The sequence below is a fragment of the Microcaecilia unicolor genome, chromosome 1 (assembly GCF_901765095.1).
Source record: "Microcaecilia unicolor chromosome 1, aMicUni1.1, whole genome shotgun sequence".
Classification (NCBI taxonomy): domain Eukaryota; kingdom Metazoa; phylum Chordata; class Amphibia; order Gymnophiona; family Siphonopidae; genus Microcaecilia; species Microcaecilia unicolor.
The window spans coordinates 184152987-184173966 of NC_044031.1; the positions used below are offsets into that span (position 1 = coordinate 184152987).

The 20980-nt window shown below is 43.0% G+C and overlaps 1 protein-coding gene across 1 annotated transcript in view; it reads right to left on the reverse strand.

Moving 5' to 3' along the window:
• ERP27 (endoplasmic reticulum protein 27) overlaps positions 1-20980 on the reverse strand; it is a 77691-nt gene that overhangs the window by 31784 nt on the left and 24927 nt on the right. Inside the window, exon 3 of the mRNA XM_030189985.1 lies at positions 1517-1654. Coding sequence (XP_030045845.1) covers positions 1517-1654 — 138 coding nt within the window. The remainder of the gene's footprint in view (positions 1-1516; positions 1655-20980) is intronic.

Sequence of the window (20980 nt, forward strand, 5' to 3'; positions counted from 1 at the left end):
AACACCTACCATGCCAGCAACCTTAAGATTTACCAGGATGAAGAGACTACTCCACCACCTCAGTCCTCTGATGATTGTCTCAGTGACTCTGCTGCACAGAAACATAAGCAAACCAAGACTTTCAACCCACTACCAAGTTCAGAAAGAAAGTATCTTAGCACAACTCTTGGCCTTACATTTGGTAAGGTTGTGTATTGTGGATGCACAAGGGACCTTGGACAACCACGGCGTACATATAAAACCAAAGGTGATGGCAACTGCTACTTCCGGGCCATCAGCTACTTTCTGACAGGAACAGAGGACAACCACTCCCTGCTCAGAAAGAAAGTCATCCACCACATGAAAAATGACTTGAGAAGAAAACTACAGGACTACTTGAACCAAAAGGTGAATGAATATGTGAACATCTCTGGCATCTCCCGTGATGGAGTATGGGCAACTGATGCAGAGATCATGGCCACAGCAAATCTGCTGAGTTGTGACATTGTCATCCACACAAAAGTTGGTGACTCCATGGATTGGTTAACCTATCCCGCAAATTTCAATCTGCAGTCAACAACAGAACACGCACTTTATCTTGAAAACAAGCACGATCATTTTGATGTTGTTATCAGTGTTTAACTTTGAACGTTTATATTAAAGTGAGGAGCTCCTAGTCTTAGAAGATGAAGTTTCAGGACCTAGGGCAGGATATACCCCAAGGCAAAAATGGGTATATTCTTCCCTGGGGGGGGGGGGGGGGGGTTCATTTTGATGTTGTTATCAGTGTTTAACTTTGAACGTTTATATTAAAGTGAGGAGCTCCTAGTCTTAGAAGATGAAGTTTCAGGACGTTATGACTTTTATTACATTATGAACAGTCAAATTAATTAAACATTATGTTACTAGGTATAAATTGGCCTAGGCTGTACCCCCTAGGGCAGGATATACCCCAAGGCAAAAATGGGTATATTCTTCCCTGGGGGGGTATATTCTGGCCTAGGCTACTTTATCCCCCTGGTCAAAGATAGTGTATTCTGCCCTGGAGGGATATATTCTATTCTGCCCTGGAGGGGTATATTCTGGCCTAGGCCAGAGTAAACTCCGGGGTATATTGTGGCCTAGGCCAGAGTAAACTCCGGGGTATATTCTGGCCTAGGGGGATATAGTCTGGCCTTTAGGCCAGTTTATCCCCCGGGGTATACTCTGGCCTAGGCCACTTTAACCCCGGGTATAGTCTGGGCAGGGGGGTTAATGTGGCCTGTTACACCGGATCCGTGTGCTTGGATTCACTGGTAATGCAGTCTCATTCAATGTGATTTTAAGTAAATTGCTGCTAGCAAGTGGGTACATATAGAATTTACTTCAATGCATGATCTAGTGGGGTTTGGGCAACCAGTGTTATTCTCAACGAATTAGGTCCTCCCTTCCTCGACATCACTTGAGATATATGTCCTGAGAATGTCTTTTCTTAATAAAACTGGTTTCAAACATCCCAGGTGGGTGCCCTCCAGTGCCATGGGCCAAGCTCTCATACCTGCCGGAAGAGGGAAATGGTATTGTCTTTGATACTGAAGTACTTCAGAACCTGCGAACTGGTGGTCAGTCCAAATGGTAAGTCCTTGAGGTCTTTCACTACAGCATAAAAATCCTTTACTTCTGGTTTCTCCAGATCCTAAGAGAATCATGGAAAAGCAAAAGATGCATTCACAGTTTAGCGCACAGATTTTCTTCCCAGCATTTCCCAAGTATTTGGATTTCTTTCTCACTTGTCTCCAAATCCAAGCTCAAGGTGTATTGCATATTCGGGTATATAAGTTATTTCCTTGCCCAAGTGGGCTCGCACTCTAGTTGTACCTACCTAAGAACATAATCATTGCCATACTGGGACAGACCAAAGGTGCATCAAACATAGTATCCTGTTTCTAACAGTGGCCAAACCAGGTCACAAGTACCTGGCAAGATCCCAAAACAGTAAAACAGATTTTATGCTGCTTACCTTAAAAATAAGCAGTGGATCTTCCCAAGCCCATTTTAATAATGGCTTATGGACTTTTCTTTTAGGAAATTATCCAAACCTTTTATAAACTCTGCTATGTTAACTGCTTTTACCACATTCTCTGGCAACGGATTCAAGGTTAATTACATATAGAGTAAAGAAATATTTTCTCCAATTTGTATTAAATTTACTACACAAATGGGCATTTTCGATATGAAGTCTGAATTTAGATGTTTTACAAAAAACGTCCAAAATCTGAACAGGAAAGAAGGTCGTTTTCAAGAAAAAAAATGTCTATCTTTTCCTTTTGAAAATACTGTCTGGAAAAACGTTTTGTGACTTGAACATTTTATGGCGGAGGGTCGGAGCATCTGCAACATCGCTTCCAAGGCTTGGGTGCTTCCTAGGAATTGTTTAATGTGTTTAAATAAAGCTGTGGTCATTTATTCCCAAAACCTTTCATGTTTGGTCTGTGAGTGCGTGAGGGGTGAAGGCGAGGGCTGGAGCGAGAGGGTGTGCAGCTTGCCTATGTTACTGAGTGGGCGCAGTTCACAAAAGCTCAGTTAAGATTTTGCATTCAGACTTGCAGTTCCAGAGTTCAGATTTCACTTTACTCCACATGCCAGATGACTGCCTCTTAAAGAAACGTAATAATTACAAAATATTCTGCATCTTTCAGTGTTTATTAAGTTTATTAAGTTTCAGATCTCACCAATCCTTTTCTTTCTTGGATGAATCCAATGTTTGGCTTCCCTCCAAGCTTTAGGATCATAGCATGTTGGTGCAAGAATGTGTCATTCATGGAACAGATGCTTATACCAGTGGTTCCCAAACCTGGTCCTGGAGGCACCCCAGGCTGTCAGGTTTTCAGGATATCCACAATGAATATTCATGAGAGACATTTGCATGCCGTGGAGGCAGTGCATCCAGATCTCTCTCATGAATATTCATTGTGGATATCCTGAAACCCTGACTGGCTGGGTTGCCTCCAGGATCAGGTTTTGGAACCTCTGGCTTATACCATCTAACCTTTCTGCCTATTATAGTGTTTCTCAACCCAGTCCCTCAGAGCTCTCCACCCAGTTTGGTTTTTAGTTTATGAAAATGCATGCAATTCAGTAGACTTGCCTGTACTGAATCTCCAGAGTATGCAAATAATCAGCTTTGACTATGAATGACCTGAAAGTCAGATTGGCTAGGGAGCCTGTATGATAATCTGTTGAGAACTATAGGCATATCGTAAGCGCGAGTAATTTGTGACTGGATTGCATATGTGGTTGAAAATCTAGAAGTTTACAGGATTTAGGGCTTTTACACATAAGAATAGTTTTGCAGTTTTATTTTCAACGTTTCTTTTCTTTTTTTTTTTCTCTCTCTCTCTCTCCTTACAGCCTTTGGTAGCCAAATATCCTGTTTCACACAAACATGCACACAACACGTACATAAAGCCTCACCACCAAAACACATGTTTCCAATCCACTGTGCCTACTCACATCCCGCTTCGCCTACACAAACAGCTGCTCTCACATACCAAATTCTTACAACTCTGTTTAGGAAGAGAGAGGGAGAGCAAGAGAAGCAGAGGAAGAAAGAGCTTTTGTTTCTCTTCCTTACCTGCTAATTCATTAATTTCACTGCTTAGGGACCGACCGCATCAGGGTCTTTTACCCCAAATGAATAATGGGAGAATAGCCTTGGTGAATCAGGCCCAAAGGGGACAATATTTTTTTAAAAATGTCAGGTTTTCCTAAGGAAAATGATCAAATATAATATGCACTTCTTTCAGAGCAGGTACAATGCAGAAGCGGATAGTGTCCTGTGCATACCTGGCACTCTATTTTTTTTGACCCAAGTAAAAGAAACTGTGTGGTTGATATTGTGGGGATTTTACCTAGAGTGAGAGAGTGAGGCTGGTTTTCGCTGTTTCCATTTCTGTGGGTAAGACACTGTTTTACCTGAACACATGACTTGACATTTGCCCTGCTCATGTGTTCCTTTAGCAGCATGTGTATAAATCGTGATACTGTGCTGAAAATAAAGCATGCAAACACCAAAGCCATCCTCCCAGCCAGGTTTGATCTATCAGCTGTCATTATGTCTTTTCTCCGAGACTCCTGGGTAAGAAAATATTTCACCCCAGAGCAGATTTTTCTCTGCCCATTGTTGCCTAGTATGTAATCCTATAAAGGTCACCCAAACTTGGGTACTAAAATGCAGGGTGCTGAGCGTGACTCCTATAAGTGCATCTTTTATAGGGTGTAAAATGGCTATCACATGGTAACATTTAGGCACTATCACTTATCGCATGTAAAAATGTTAGCATGCAAATGTTGAACTTTAGCACATAACTTACACTCTTCTATAAGTTATGTGTCCATGCCCCACATCAAACAAACAACAGCTACTAATCATTTCTATAGTGCTACTAGATGTATACAGTGTTGTACACATTATATGTAGGTACTTTCTCTGTCCCTAGAGGGCTTACAATCTAAGGTTTTTGTACCTGGGGCAATGGAGGGTTAAGTGACTTGCTCAAGGTCACAAGGAGCTGCAGTGGGAATTGAACTCAGGTTGTTAGGATCAAAGCCTGCTACACTAACTATTAGGCTACTCCTCCCTCTGGGAGCAGTGTGATCATCAAAACTCATCCAATAATGCCAGGGAGATGGAAGAAGTCATGTGCACTTTATTCTGTAAAAGAAACGATCTTTAAAAATGATGACACAGCACCGTGTTTCAGCTAAAGTGCCTGCTTTAGGAGTCTACAAAGTATAAATAAATAAACAAACATACAAACATATTACATTAGGAATAGAGGCAAATTATAAATAATTAAAATATGATAAAAGTATGCAAAACTAAAATAATGGTAAAAATACTTTAAAACCATAAAATCTTATATATATAAGATTAAAAAATTACAAAATACAAACAATATGGTAATGAACATATATACAAAATAAATACAGTATAATGTGTATAAAATATGTGCTTATGGAATAAAGTGCACATAACTTCTTCCGTCTCCCTAGCATTATTGGATGAGTTTTGTTGATCATGCTACTTCTTTGTTTGACTTGTCATGTTTGTAGTGGATCTTGTTCCTCTACTCCGGTGGCAGAAAACAAAACACAATTGCAAGATTAGTCACTCATCGCATAACAACGACTAGAAAACTCCAAAAGTAGATAACTTAACTTAAATTGTTGTTGTTTTATAACTCTTCTGGAGTTGTGCATTGTCTTTTCTGCCTTTGATATCTTTCAGTTCAATCTCAGTCAAGAAGGTTTAATAGTGGATACTGTGGTTTTTCAGATCCATTAATATTCATTATAGAGGGGGGTGTAGACTTTGATCATTTTTTGATATTGGAAAATACTCCGCTTTCTGTTTTTTGTTCACAGAATCTTTTTCTCCCCGAGTAAGTATTGTTCAGGAGCTTTTTGATTTCTGTGATTTTTTTCGGAAAGCGGGAGGAGCCTATGATGTTAGCCATTTCAGAGGAGTCCTAGTGTTAGGTTCCCTGGGCTGTTGAGGCTATTTTATATATATAAAAAAATTTATGTTTGATCAAAGTCCCACGTCCAACTATAGATTGAATAAAAGAGTGTTATTCAGAGTCTTTCGATATATATTTGCACTCTTTGCAGTTTGAAGTATTTTATGGTATACTACTTGCAATGACAACACTATCCAGCTTATTTTCAAAAGAGAAAAACGCCTATAGTGCGACCTAAATCGGGAGATAGACGTTTGTCTCGCAAAGGCGCCCAAATCGGTATAATCGAAAACCGATTTTGGGCGTTTCCAACTGCACTCCGTCACGGAAACGAATAAAGTTGACGGGGGCGTGTCGGAGGCGTGGTGGAGGCAGAACTGGGGCGTGGTTATCAGCCGAGCAGACATGGGCGTCTTTAGCTGATAATCGAAAAAAAAGGCGTTTTTACCGCGATTTTGGGTCACTTGTTTTGGACCCTTTTTATTCACGAACAGTTGGTAGGCTCTTCTCCCATGGTGCTTTTCCCCCTGCCTACTGGGTCAGAGTGTGTCCTGTTGTGTTTCCTGTTGTAGTCCATGCGGTAATGGCCATTTTTGTAAGCCAGTTTTAGTTCCCTTTCCTGTGTTAGCCACGTTAGACAACTTAGTTCTTCCCTTGAATGTGGCTGAAAGAGGGCATTGTACAGCATTCTTCCAGCTCTGACCTACTGCTCATTTTAGTACCAGGGAGACTCGTTGCCAGTGGGGCATAACCTCTGATCTGCAGTTAACTGTGAGTAAAGGCGGTTATTCCAATAAAGGACGTTTTCGGAGAGATTAGTCTTCAGGTGTCAACTGGTGTGCCAATGTTATACAGCAGCAACCAGTCCTAGAGGCCTGCATGTATGGAGCACTTTTAGTGGGTACCGCAGTGCACTTCAGCCAGGTGGCCCCAGGCCCATCCCCCCCCACCTGTAACACTTGTGCTGGTAAATGGGAGGCCTCCAAAACCCACTGTACCCACATGTAGGTGCCCCCTTCACCCCTAAGAGCTATGGTAGTGTTGTACATTTGTGGGTAGTGGGTTTTGGGGGAGGGGGGTTGGGAGCTCAGCACCCGTGGTAAGGGAGTTATGCATGTGGGAGCTTTTTCTGAAGTCCACCGCACTGACCTAGGGTGCCCAGTTGGTGTCCTGGCATATCAGGGGGGCCAGTGTACTACCAATCCTGGCCCCTCCCATGGCCAAATGGCTCGGATTAGGACGTTTTTGAGCTGGGCGTTTTTAGTTTCCATTATCGCTAAAAACGTCCATTTTTTCGAAAATTCGGTTCGGCCCGCCCCTTACGGACCCGTTCTCGGAGATAAACGCCCATGGAGATAGGCGTTTCCGTTCGATTATGCCCCTCCACATGTACTAGAACATTATAATTGGTAGTGAAGGGTAAGGCAAAGTTGTAACATATAGATAAGTAAGAAAGTAGGAAGAATTAGAAAGTAAGGTGATTGATTTGAAGAAAATTTGGTGAAATATATTCGAAATTGCATGTATTATAGTTTTGTGGGGTTTGGGGGAAAACAGTGTTCAGCTTCACAAGACAGATTGTAGATTGTTTTTTTGTGTTTTTGGAGATTCACAGTTTCAGATACAGGTAATAGTGCACATGCATTGAGCTTGTTGGAAAGATACGTGCTTATATAGAACCACAGGTTGTTCTGATGGTGTCTGCTCAGATCAGCTGAGAGAAAGAACTTTGCTGTTTGGTGTAAATGTACCCTGAATGTAGTTGGGCAGGAAGCTTTCACTTGGCTGTGGAATGTCCTGATTAGAAGGAATGGTAAAGCACTCACTTAATAGATTAAAATATGTGGGCAGGAAGTGTGAACTAGGAAAAGTCTAATTTGAGAAGTAAATGTGAGACTTTTGAAAATTTGGCAAGGAGTAATAATCTTCACTTTTTAAACTTTCCAAGGGTATCTACAGTTAGGCCCTTGGAAATGGTGAAGCGTTATATGAAGGAAATTTGGGGTTTAATGGAAGATAAATTTCCTCCTTTTACACAAGCTTATTATCTGCCCAGGAAAGCAGTGGAAAACCAGCAAGAATCTCTGGATGTTTCCACTATATTGGATACTTCGGATTCAGAAGTAGCCACCGCAGCGACATTGGTTGCTTTGGTGGTATTATCTCCTGATAAACAATGGTTATTGAGAATGGTTTTTTTTTTAAACAGAGAGAAACTGTTTCTAGGCTTTAAGATTCAATTATTTCCTGATGTATCAAGAGATACTCAATGTAGATGTAAGCAGTTTCTTTTGCTGAAAACCTGATGTTCTGCAAATAGGCGGAACCTTTTTTCTACGATATCCATGTACATGTATTATTAGATACTAGTAAAAAAGGCCCGTTTCCGAAACCAATGAAACGGGCGCTAGCATGTGGTTTTTTTTTTGTGTGTGTGTATGTGTCACAGAGTTATTTTGTGTGTGTGTGTGTGTGTGTGTGAGTGTGTGAGGGTGCGGTGTGTGTGCAGGTTGTTGATGATGGAGGTGGTGCGTCGGTGTGCGGTTGTTTCGTTTGTTTGGCAGCCAGTCTCCAGCGATTCCTAGGCAGGGAAGGAGTACTCCTCCCCCTTCCTTGGTCGCTGTTTGCTGCTGGCTGGGTCGCGGGTAATCCTTCCAGCTGGGCCGCAGCTTGTCCTTTTCGCCCATGTCCCAGATGGTGACGGGAACGTTGTTTTCCGGCTCCTCTGACTCCATGTCAAGCGATCCCAAATATAGTCTGTGCTATAGGCCCTCTGGCACTCTTCAGTATTGGCATTAGGCATTTAAAAATTTCTCCCCCCCCTCCCCCTGTCTAGTTTTGCACATACCCACAGCAGGAATATTCTTCTCTCGTTCCAGCGGTGGTTCTGTGCTCTTCGTGCTGCACAGATAATGAGCCATTCTGCTGGGGAATGCTCCTCCCTTATTGTCACGTAGTTTCCTCTGATTGGTCCGTCTTACGTTGCCTAGTGTTGCCTGGGAACGGTGTTGTGATGGTCCTTTGTGTTTCAGAATGTTGAGGGTGTTTTTTCTGATTGGTCCGTCATGCGAGGGCGGGGCAGAGAGACATGAGGGGCATAATTGAACAAAAACGTCTATCTCCATGGGCGTTTATCTCCGAGAACGGGTCCGTGAAGGGGCGGACCGAACCGTATTTTCGAAAAAAATAGACATCCATGTTTTATTCAACAATGTGTGAGCTGGGCGTTTTTGTTTTTCAGCGATAATGGAAAATGAAAGCGCCCAGCTCAAAAACGAATAAATCCAAGGCATTTGTTCGTGGGAGGGGCCAGGATTCGTAGTGCACTGGTCCCCCTCACATGCCAGGACACCAACCGGGCACCCTAGGGGGCACTTTTACAAAAACAAAAAAAAAGGTAAAACAGCTACCAGGTGCATAGCACCCTTCCCTTGTGTGTTGAGCCCCCCAAATCCCCCTCAAAACCCACTGCCCACAAGTCTACACCATTACTATAGCCCTAAGGGGTGAAGGGGGGCACCTACATGTGGGTACAGTGGGTTTGGGGGGGTTGGACGACTAATAAGCATTAAGCAGCACAATTGTAACAGGTAGGGGGGATGGGCCTGGGTCCACCTGCCTGAAGTCCACTGCACCCCCTAACAACTGCTCCAGTGACCTGCATACTGCTGTCAGGGAGCTGGGTATGACATTTGAGGGTGAAAATAAAAAGTTGTGAAACTTCATTTTTTGTGGTGGGAGGGGGTTAGTGACCACTGGGGGAGTCAGGGGAGGTCATCCCCGATTCCCTCCAGTGGTCATCTGGTCATTTAGGGCACTTTTTGGGGCCTTATTCGTGAAAAAACAGGGTCCAGGAAAAGTGTCCTAAATTCTAGCTAAAAACGCATACTTTTTTCCCATTATCGGTGAAATGCACCCATCTCTGTTCGGCAGATAACCACGCCCCAGTTCCGCCTTCACCACACCTCTGACACGCCCTATCAACTTTGTCCGCATCCGCGACGGAGTGCAGTTGAAAACGTCCAAAATCGGCTTTCGATTATACCGCTTTATTCGTTTTTTTTGTGAAATAAACGTCCATCTCCCGATTTAGGTCGGAACTTGGGCGTTTTTCTCGTTGGATTATAAGCAGGATGGTCAGTGTTGTGGCTTCACCATCATGAATCCATGAACCCTTCAGTGAGTGACTGAGTGACTTCAGAACGTTGTCTTCAGAACGTTGAGGGTGAGTTTTATTATAGTAGATAATGCTGTAAAATATGTTTTCTTTGAACCTTCTCACTTGTCAGCTTTTTTTGGCAACTAAGAGAGTTTCAAGAGATTGAGTAGGGCTCTTTATATAATTAATATCTAGCTCATGTACCTCAGGTATATTATTGCCTTTAATTAATTTTTTCTTATCTTCCTCTCATTAAGTCTTAGATCCTAATATTGTGGACTTGAGTGTTAATTGTGTGGTCCTTTTACTAAGGTGCGCTGAAAAATGACCTGCGGTAGTGTAGATACGTGTTTTGGGCATGCGCAGAATTATTTTTCAGCGCACCTAGCCTTTTTTGCCAAAAATGGACGTGCAGCAAAATGAAAATTGCTGCGCATCCATTTTGGGTCTGAGACCTTAACGCCAGCCATTGACCTAGCAGTAAAGAATTTGGGAGGTAATGACCTACGCACGTCAAATGCCACTTGGCCCGTGTCCATTACGTGTGCCCGAAAATAAAAAATACTTTTCAGACGTGCTTATCGGACACATGCCAAAAATGAAATTACCGCATTAATAATAATAAAAAAAAGAAGACTATAATAATCTTCCTTAGACCACAATAATGAGGAGAAAGAAATCCATAAGATATAAGAGTAAAAATAGAAGTAACAAATCAGAAAGCAAGAATTAACAGAAAATACCTTGAGTATAAATCAAAAGAAGCAAAATTAGATCTTTTTAAAGTCCTAGAAGGAACACAGCTGTACAATTCTATATTTACATGGAAATGTTAACAAAAAAGATGCATTGCAAGAAAGGCCTTTCTCCTTTCTTGGGTAATCTTTGCAACATCCAGATATATCCATATTTTAGAACCCCCCAAAAAGATCTTGAGGGTGTCTAAAATATTGTTTCATAATAGAGTTCATATCTTATTCAAACACCATGGACACTATTAATGTATTTCTTTTCATAATTTCTGTCATAGATGCTTCTAGTATAGCTGATATTATTTAAGTCCAACTATGGATCCAGCACTCGGCCTACCGCCTCATCATGGACATTCTTTACAGGAAGATAATAAATCCGATTCACAGGAGGCAAAACATCAGAGGAAAACTTGATTTTAAAGATAAATTACTACTAACTCTGCAAGTTCATTTTGCAATTTCATCAGTACGCTGGGATATGTACCATCTAGTCCAGGTGATTTACTACTCTTCAATTTGTCAAAATCCAGGTGCACAGAGATTTATTTTTATTATATTTGTACCCTGTGCTTTTCCACTCATGGCAGGCTCAATGCAGCTTACATATACAGGTACTTATTTGTACCTGGGGCCATGGAGAGTTAAGTGACTTGCCCAGAGTCACGAGGAGCTGCCTGTTCCTGAAGTGGGAATTGAACTCAGTTTCTCAAGACCAGAGCTCATCACCCTAACCACTAGGCCACTCCTCCACTCCAACTTGTTTCAGATTCTCTAACTCATCTACATTGAATACCATTTCTGGCACTGGTATCTCTCTCACATGCAATCTCTGCTAAGATTTCATGGGTTCATTCTTAGCAAAGATTGGGTGGCAACACTGGTAATTGGGAAGCAAAACCAGTGCTGGGCAGACTTCTATGGTCTGTGCCCTGATCGTAACTGAATAGATATGGATGGGCTGGAGTGTAAATTTTAAGGGGCTTCAATGTTAACTTCAGAAATTTTAGTACAAGAACAGTGCTGGGCAGAATTCTATGGTCTTTGCCCTGAAAATGACTAGAACAAATCAAACTCAGGTATACATATAAAGTATCACATTCCATGTATAATGAGTTTATCTTGTTGGGCAGACTGGGTGGACTGTACAGGTCTTTATCTGCCGCTATTTACTATGACTTTTACTATGTCTCTCTTTGTTAAATTGTACAGCGCTGCATAACCCTAGTAGCGCTCTAGAAATGTTAAGTAGTAGTAGTAGTAGTAGTATGACGGCAGATAAAGACACATCATTTACTGTCCCCTGGCTCCTACCCCTAGGGGCCACCATTTCATTTCTTTCCTTCCTTCTCCCTCCCTCCCCAGTGGCCAGCATCTCTTCCTCTCTTCCCTTCCTCCTGACCTCCTGTTGCCCCCTGCTCAAGCAAGTGTTTCTTTCTCTCTTTCATGTCATGTGTCTACCCCCTTCCCCAGCAGGTCCAGCATCTTTCCTTGTTCCTTCTTTTCCATAGTCCCAGCATCTCTTCTTCTTCCCACCAACCCCCTCCCTAGGTCTAGGAAACATTCTTTTCTCACCCCTCCCATCTGCCCCCCCTCCCCAGGCTGGTCTAGCATTGCTCTGCCTCGTACTCCAGCTAGTCCAGAAGTCCAGACATCTCTTCCTCCCTTACACCCAGTGGTGCATATAAGGTAGGTGCATCATGGTGCAGCGTAGGTGAAATACAGAAGGAGAAGAAAACCATTAGCATTCTGGGCTATATCATCCTTCTCTACCATCTAGGAACAACTGCTAATTTGAATCAAGCCGTTCAAAGAGGCAGTCAGACCCTGGCAGCAGAGAAGGAGGATGTGGCTGGACATGCTGCTATTTTTCTTCTTCTTCTTCTGAGACTGTAGAGCATGAGAGATGGGAAGGGCATCAACTATGAAGGTGAAAAAGGGGATGATGGATTGAAAGAGGGGCTGGGGGGGGGCAGAGTGTAAGTCAAGTAGAGGGGTAATTAAGCTGTATGCTAAAGGGACTGGTGGGATGGAGGAGTGGGGGCTGGTGAGATGAAGGAGTTTTGTGAAAGGGTAAGGCTGCCAACTGGATCCAGATGCACAGGACAGGGTTGATCCAGTCCTGGGTTTATCCCAGTGCATGTTGGGACTTGTAGTCTTGCTTTTCTTAGGGAATGCAATGGGGAAATCAGAACCACAAGTCCCTGCATGCAACGGGGTAAACCCAGGACTGGAACAATCCTGTCCTGCAAATCTGGATCTAGTTGGCAGCCTTATAAAAGAGAGGCTGGTGGACCAGGGGTGGAGGATTTGCAAGTTGGAGTGGAGCAGTTTGTGTGTATGTCTTGGCACAGGATGAAAAAGAGAAAGAGGGAATGTGGAGAGGATGGATTTTAAAGAAGAGCTGGATGGTGAGGTGGAGGAAAATGGAGTGACAGGCAAGAGAGAGAAAGCAGAAGTTGCTTAGTTTGGGCAGAGTGGGAAGGGGAGGGACAAGAGTGCTGGGAGGGAGCAGAGCCTGAAGAGGGGTGAAGCAGGCCCAAGACAAAGCCCCTGGGATTGGACTTCAGGGAAAGGCACCTAGGAAGCCTCCAGGTAATTTTCATGGGTATCAGTTGACATATTTTCACTGGGTGCCTGGATTTCTTTTGCCTTTACAAATGCAATCTCTTTCAGTGTTGTGCACATGGGGATTACAATTTATGTGCACACAACCAAAATTGTATTTAACCAGAACCAGACAAAATTGTGTAAATTTTTACTGCTTTAAATGATACAATCATCAATGGTAAAAACAATACAAGTGTAGAGAATAATTTTATAAGACTTTCTACTTGTGCGGTAGATAGCACATAACTCATGCTTATTTTATAAAACCACACTGAGGCGTATTTTAAAAGCACTTAGACTTACAAAGTTATGTCCAAAAGGATGCCAACTTACTGTAGGCACATTCTATAAGTGCCATGATAAAGTTCTTGCACAAAGTTCCTTCTGTTCTATGGCACACACAACTTTTCAGTTTTATTTTGGGCACTTAGGTGAATATTTTTGAAACATGCATACAAGAGCACACCCTGCCCAAATGTTGCCCCAGGAGCACCCACACTTATTCCAGGTACAAAAATACACAGTAGACTGTCTGCAAATACGTAGATTTTGGGCAATTTTATAAATGCCCATTTCTGCACAAAAAATGCTGTTTTTATGTATAAATTGCTTATATAATTACCCCCATATGTGCAACAGAAACTCACACAAGCTCACTCAATAATGGTTGTGATTTGTATCTACTGTACTACTGTGGCAGATAGTCTTTCAAGGGTTGCTCGGGTATATGAAACCAACAGCAAATTCACTTGCTCCCTTGCCTAGACGTATCACTATGCCTTTTAAATTGCAACCATATATCAGCTGTTGCTGATGGTGGTTCATCATTGCCATATGCTTCCTGCTTTCTCTTTCATATGAGTTCAGCTATGCTAACAACAGATGTGCAAATCTCAGCAGGGACCATCTCAGGACATGTTGGCTCATTAGTCATTTTTGATGGGGCCCTTTTACTAAAGTGCATTAAGCAGTTAACATGCGAATTATGATGTGCTGTTACGAGTGCAGTAGCTTACTGTTGTGGCTTTACAGTGCGTGCTAATTCACATATTAACTGCATGCTGGCGAGTAGCCTAATGGTTAGTGGAGCAGGCCTTGATCCTGGCAACCTGGGTTCAATTCCCCCTGCAGGTCATTGTGACCTCAGGCAATTCATTTAACCCTCCATTGTCCCACGTACAAAACAACTTAGATTGTACCTGTATATAATGTGTACAGTGCTGACTACATCTAGTACTGCTATAGAAATGATTATTAGTAGTAGTATGCTGTAGATTAATTGGTGGAGTGGCCAAGATGGCACCTGAGTGTCTGGAGTACATAGCATCTCCAGTTGAATTTGTCTGAAATTTGGTTCCCTCTTTCTTATAATGCCTCACACAAAGAGAAAGGGGACTGTTAGGGCCTTACTGCTGCTGACCAGAACTTCTTCCTCTGTGCAACAAGCCCTGGATAAGAACATAAGAGTAGCCATACTGGGTCAGACCAATGGTCCATCTAGCCCAGTATCTTGTTTTCCAAACAGTGGCCAAGACAGGTCACAAGTATCTGGCAGAAACCCAAATCGTGGCAACACTCCATACTACAAATCCTAGTACAAGCAGTTGCTTCCCATGTCTGTCTCAATAGCAGACTACGGACTTTTCCTCCAGGAATTTGTCCAAACCTTTTTTAAACCCAGATATGCTAACCGCTGTTACCACCTCCTCCAGCAAAGAGTTCCAGAGCTTAACTATTCGTTGAGTGAAAAAATATTTCCTCCTATTTGTTTTAAAAGTATTTCCATGTAACTTCCTGGAGTGTCCCCTAAGCTTTGTACTTTTAGAATGAGTAAACAATCGATTTACTTCTACTGATTCTACACCACACAGGATTTTGTAGACCTCAATCATATCTCCCCCCTCATCCGTTTCTTTTCCAAGCTGAAGAGCCCTAACCTCTTTAGCCTTTCCTTATACGAAAGGAGTTCCATTCCCTTTATCATTTTAGTTGCTCTTCTTTGAACCTTTTCAAATCCACTATATCTTTTTTGAGATACGGTGACCAGAACTGAACGTAATACTCAAGGTGCAGACACACCATGGAGCGATACAAAGGCATTATAGTATTTTTGGTCTTATTCACCATCCCTTTCCTAATAATTCCTAGCATCTTGTTTGCTTTTTTGGCCGCCACTACACACTGAGCAGAAGATTTCAGTGTATTATCTACAATGACATCAAGATCTTTTTCTTGAGTGCTGACCCCCAAGGTGGACTCTAGCATCAGGTAACTCTGATTTGGATTATTCTTTCCAATGTGCATCACCTTACATTTGTCCACATTAAATTTCATCTGCCATTTGGACGCCCTGCTTTCCAATTTCCTAAGGTCTTCTTGCAATATTTCACAGTCCGCATGTGTTTTAACAACCTTGAATAGTTTTGTATCATCTGCAAATTTGATCACCTCACTCGTTGTTCCGATTTCCATATCCTTTATAAATATGCTAAATAGTACCGGTCCCAGTACAGATCCCTGTAGCACTCCACTGTTCACTCTCCTCCATTGAGAGAAATGACCATTTAACCCTACCCTCTGTTTTCTGTCCAATAACCAATTCCTAATCCACAACAGAACCTTGCCTCTAATTTTCTCAGGATTCTCTCATGAGGAACTTCATCAAAAGCTTTCTGAAAGTCTAGATACACTACATCAACCATCTCACCTTTATCCACATGTTTATTCATGCCTTCAAAGAAATGAAGCAAATTGGTGAGGTAAGTCTTCACTTGGCTGAACCCATGCTCTGTCCCATTAAACCATGTTCGTCTACGTGTTCTATAATTTTATTCTTTATAATATTTTTCACTAGTTTGCCTGGCATTGATGTCAGGCTTACCGGTCTATATTTCCAGGATCACCTAGAACCAGTGGTGTGCTGGAGCAGGCTCTCACAGGCTCTCGAGAGCCGTTTGTTAAGTTTTTAAGAATTTTGGGAGCCGGTTCTCCATGGCTACTTTAACAAATGGATCCCAAAATGTGGGCTTGGGCCCCTCCTGAATTCTCTTTTACTTTGCTGGCGAGAGAGAGCCCCCTGTTAACAATTTACCAGCACACCCCTGCCTAGAACCCTTGCATTTGAGCAGGATTTAAATGCATTACTACACCTTTATTTTAAGAACTCCCAGAAGTTATTTTGTGGTCAGAAACTATGGGTTTCCCCCTGAGACTATACAAGTAGGCAAAAATGTTTTTTGGCTATGAGAGAAGGTGTAAAAGCATTAGGGGCGACTTTCCTGTTAGTGTATCTGTGCAAATGTATTGTACAGTATTTAGGAGTGAAAAATGTTTTCTTTGCACCAGAACATCTTAAGTCCTTTATTGACCTGAAAAGAATATCTAGAGATGTTGAACCAGCTTAATTTCAGTGTTATAAGGTAACAGTGGGTATCTAAGCAGGCTTGGGTTTTTTCTTAATATTATATTTCCTCTTTTATTCTCCTTTTAATATCTAGCTACTCTCCTAAGTTTGTGGTCTAAGGAAGGGTTATCCTTATTCAAGAGAGTTATTGTTTCTTTATAATTTGTTCATCTGTTACCCTGTGTTAGTTGTCACAAGTGAATTCTTGTAATGTTATTGAGTTAATCTGATAAATAAAGTATATAAAAAAAACAACTGCATGCTGGTAGATACAAATCAAGGTCAGGTATACATATAAAGTAGCGCATATGAGTTTATCTTGTTGGGCAGACTGGATAGACCGTACAGGTCTTTTTCTGCTGTCACCTACTATGTTACTATATTACGCATATTCAGATGGAATTAACCAAGTCTCGTTATCTGCCACGTAACAGTTGGTGTGGGGTAATTACCTCTGCGTTAACATAAGGCACAATCTGACCATTCGCTGCTGATTCTCAGCAGGTAATGCATGTTAGCTCCTTAGACACTAAATCGTCCCCCTCATGCTATAACTTTAAGGGGTCGATATTCAATGCAATTTAACTGGCCAGGAACAACTTGTGGCCATTTAAATCACCTGTTTGGGGCTAACTGGTCATTTTCAGTAGTACCTAACTGGTCAGCATTGCTGAAAATAATTGCTTAGCACCAAATTCAAAACTGGCTATTTTGGGGGTGTTCTAGGGGCCGGTTAAGTGCCGATATTCAGAACTTAACCAGCTAGGTTAACCGCATAAAAGTCAGTCCTGTCTTTCTGCGGTAACCCATAGCCGATTAAGTGCTGAATGTCACAGTTAACCGCCTATGTGTTAGCTGGCTCTGCAAAATCAGATACAGTCCATTCTCGCTATTCGCAGTGGTATGGTTCTTAGAAAACTTCATGATACGCGAATTTGCAAATACTGAAATACTGAACATGGGGCTAGGTTCTGGCCGTACCTATATTTCCATGAAACCGCGGAAAGTGAACTATTAGTTCTATGGGAAATGCAAAGTTAGATTCCTGAACGGGACAGCATGTACATGTGTGCACAATTAATGCATTAATAGCACCAAAAACGCAAAGCAAAAGGAACAAAGGCTTTTTTGTAATGCGCATGTCTGCGAATACACGAATACAGCGGCATGAATGGTGAATTGAGTCCTCTATTCGCACCTTTGCGGATATATGAAACAGTGAATATTGAACTCGTGAATAGCGAGAAAGGACTGTATTCAGTGCTGAAGCCTGGACAGGATCTGGCATTGAATATCCAGGAATAACATCGGCAGTGCTCAGCAAAACCTGATTGCTGCCAGCTAAATATGAACCCCTTAGTGTCTACAGTTAGGTGCCAATTGCGTGTGTAACTTGTAGAATATTAGCACTCACGTGTGATTGTTAAAGTTACATGCGTTAAATGCTACCCATGCACTCAACACACTTATGGCATCATTGCAAGAGGGTGTACACATGGGCCAGAGGCGTAGCCAGACCTCAAACTTTGGACGGGCCACTGGACAAACTAGGTGGGCAGCTGTACTGTAGTCTCCACAACCCCTCCACCCCCCCCCCCCCTCATGCCAAGTCAAAACTTTACAATAAACACCTTTGCTGGTGGGGATCTCCAAGCCCCAGCAGCTGAAGGGGTCCTCCGGCAGCAGTAACAGTTCCCTCTCCTTCTTGCTCCAACTGGCGGCACTGACAGTGCACAGCCACTACCCTGCCCCTTGCACCTGCTCGGTTTTCACACATGCGTGAAAACTGTGCATGTGCAGCAGGGAAAGGCCAGCACGATGGCAGCTTGTAGGCAGTGCCGTCAGCTAGAGCAAGTAGGAAAAGGAGCTGTTCTTGCCTGCAGCTGGTGGAGCTTGGGGATCCCTACCAGCCAATAAGAAGTGCGTAAGAATTTTGGGTAGGACTGACACGAAAGTGGGTCGGCCCAGGCCTACACCACTGACATGTGAAGGGCTTGGTGGGTCCCACATTTATGCTTGTAATGTACAGAAGTTGCATGGTACAGTGCCACTTTTAGGCATGCACTTTTTCACCTGCTATTGACATGGCGTAAGTGGGTGTGATGATGTTAGCATGGAAACGTCAACTTATGCTAGTATTCGATAATGGAATCTGAGCACCCAGACAGTCAATGAATTAGTACTAAGCATGCTGAATCTTGGTATCTAAGCTAGCTTAATTGTCCCCCTAACTGCTCCCACTGCTAAGTAAATAGGCTCTTAATAAGGTAAATCGCTTTCAGATGTTAAGGGACTGCTCTTTGGTAACATTGGGTTGCCAGCTGACTCCAGATTTTCAGGACAGGTTAATCCACTCCTGGTTTTACCCTACTGCATGCAGGGACTTGCAGTCTTCCTTTCCTTATAAAATGCAATAAAGAAATCAGAACTATAATTCCCTGCATGAAATGAGACAAAGCCAGGACTAGCTCAGCATGTCCTGAAAATCTGGAGTCAGTTAGCTACTCTAGGTAAAAGCTGTCTAACTGTGTTACTATATGTGCAAGGACTGGTGGTCTGCAATGCCGCTTGAAGTTATGTATGAGCCCTTGACCCATGAGATGATGGATGTGCAATCAAGCATTGCATTCAGCAGTGTTCTTAGTTAATGTGCTGGGCATTTGTCTACAGTCTTCCTTCTCTGCTGCACCATGTGATTCTCTTTGTATGTCCCTCATGAATCAGTCCAGATGTTCTCTGCCTATCCACATTTGTTGAGTATTGTGCATATAGAGCCTCCAGAGGCTTTATTGACTTGTCTGTCCCTGAAGATTTGGTATTCTTGTTATGTCAGAAAAAAAAAGGGAAAACCACACACTTCCACACAGAAAATGACCACACAGAAAAAGTCTGTACCAGCTAGGAACAAGTCATTAGGAATCTTTATTGACAAATGCCCAGTTCTCAAAATCCAGTTCACTAGCTGTGTGGATAGCAGGGGCGTAGCCAGACTTCAACGGTAAGGGGTCCAGAGCCGAGGTGAGGTAGCACATTTTAGCCCCCCCCCCGGTGCTGCCAACCCCCCCCCATTGCCGACACTGACCCCCCCACCCGCCCGCCATTGCCGACACCTCCAACAACTTTGACCCCCCCGCCTGCCATCACCATCGCCTACGACCTTTGCTGTCAGGGGACCCCAACCCCCGCCAGCTGAAGTCTTCTTCCTTCGTTTGGTTTCTGACTGAGTCTGATGTCCTGCATGTACAATGTGCAGGACGTCAGACTCACAGAAACAGAACGAAGCCTTGACGTCAGACTCAGTCAGAAACCAAACGAAGGAAGAAGACTTCGGCTGGCGGGGGTTGGGGTCCCCACTAGCAAAGGTAGCAGGCGGTGGGTTGGTGGCGGGAGGGGGGGGGGGGTTGAGAGGGTTGCCGGCAGGGGGGGTCCAGGGCCAAATCTACGGGGGCCCAGGTCCCCGTGGCCCCACAGCAGCTATGCTTCTGGTAGATAGACCCAAATTCTCAAATCTCAAAATCCAGTATGGGGTTCATTTTCAAACGAGAAAAATGACCAAAAAGTGTCATAATGCAGCATTTGAACAGATTTCTTCTAAAAATGTCCAAATCAGTAATTTCAAAATCTATTTTGCAGATGTTTATCTATGTTTAAATTTAATCCACCTGGTGTTTGCTGTTGAATTCAATTCACAACTATAAATGTTACTCAGTCACTCACTGAGAGGAAAAAGACTTCAGAGACCCGATACTATTTATTTATTTACTTGTTACATTTGTATCCCACATTTCCCCACCTATTTGTAGACTCAATGTGGCTTACATAGTACTGGAGAGGCCTTTGCAGGCTCCGGTGTGAACAAATACAGGGTGATGTTGTGGTAAAATCAAGTTCATGTGGCACAGCCACATTAGGGAATCTGAGAATGAAAGAGTTGTGTTATGTCCTTTACGTGCTTTAGTTTGGTTGTGTTGCAGAGATTAGGCATTTAAGTTGGATCAGTAGGGTATGCCTTTTTAACCAGGTTGGTAGTGAGAAGTACCGCTCCACTCAGCTGCTATTTAACTAGATTTCTGTACTGCTGCTGGCGGGCATCCTCATGAGTCTGTAAAAAAACCTCTCATAAGTGCTATTTCTAAATTAACCTTTTGAGTGTACTCTGTTCATATATTAGAATAAGCACTGTCGGCGCAGTGGGGATATGAAAAGAAGCCGACACTGCAAGAGGGCACAGATATTGAGGGTTTGGCTCCTAAGGCTTCCGATCCATTACCGCATACAATTCAAGCTTCTCCTACTAACCTACAAATGCTCTCACTCTGCTCCCCCTCCTTACCTCTCCACCCTCATCTCCCCCTACATTCCTACCCGGAACCTCCGCTCACTGGACAAATCCCTCCTTTCTGCTCCCTTCTCCACCTCCGCTAACTCCAGACTCCGCCTTTTCTGCCTCGCTTCACCCTTTGCCTGGAATAGACTTCCCTGAACTGATACGTCAGGCCCCATCCCTACCCATCTTCAAATCCTTGCTCAAAGCCCATCTTTTCGACTCTGCTTTTGGCACTTAACCTAACCATTACTC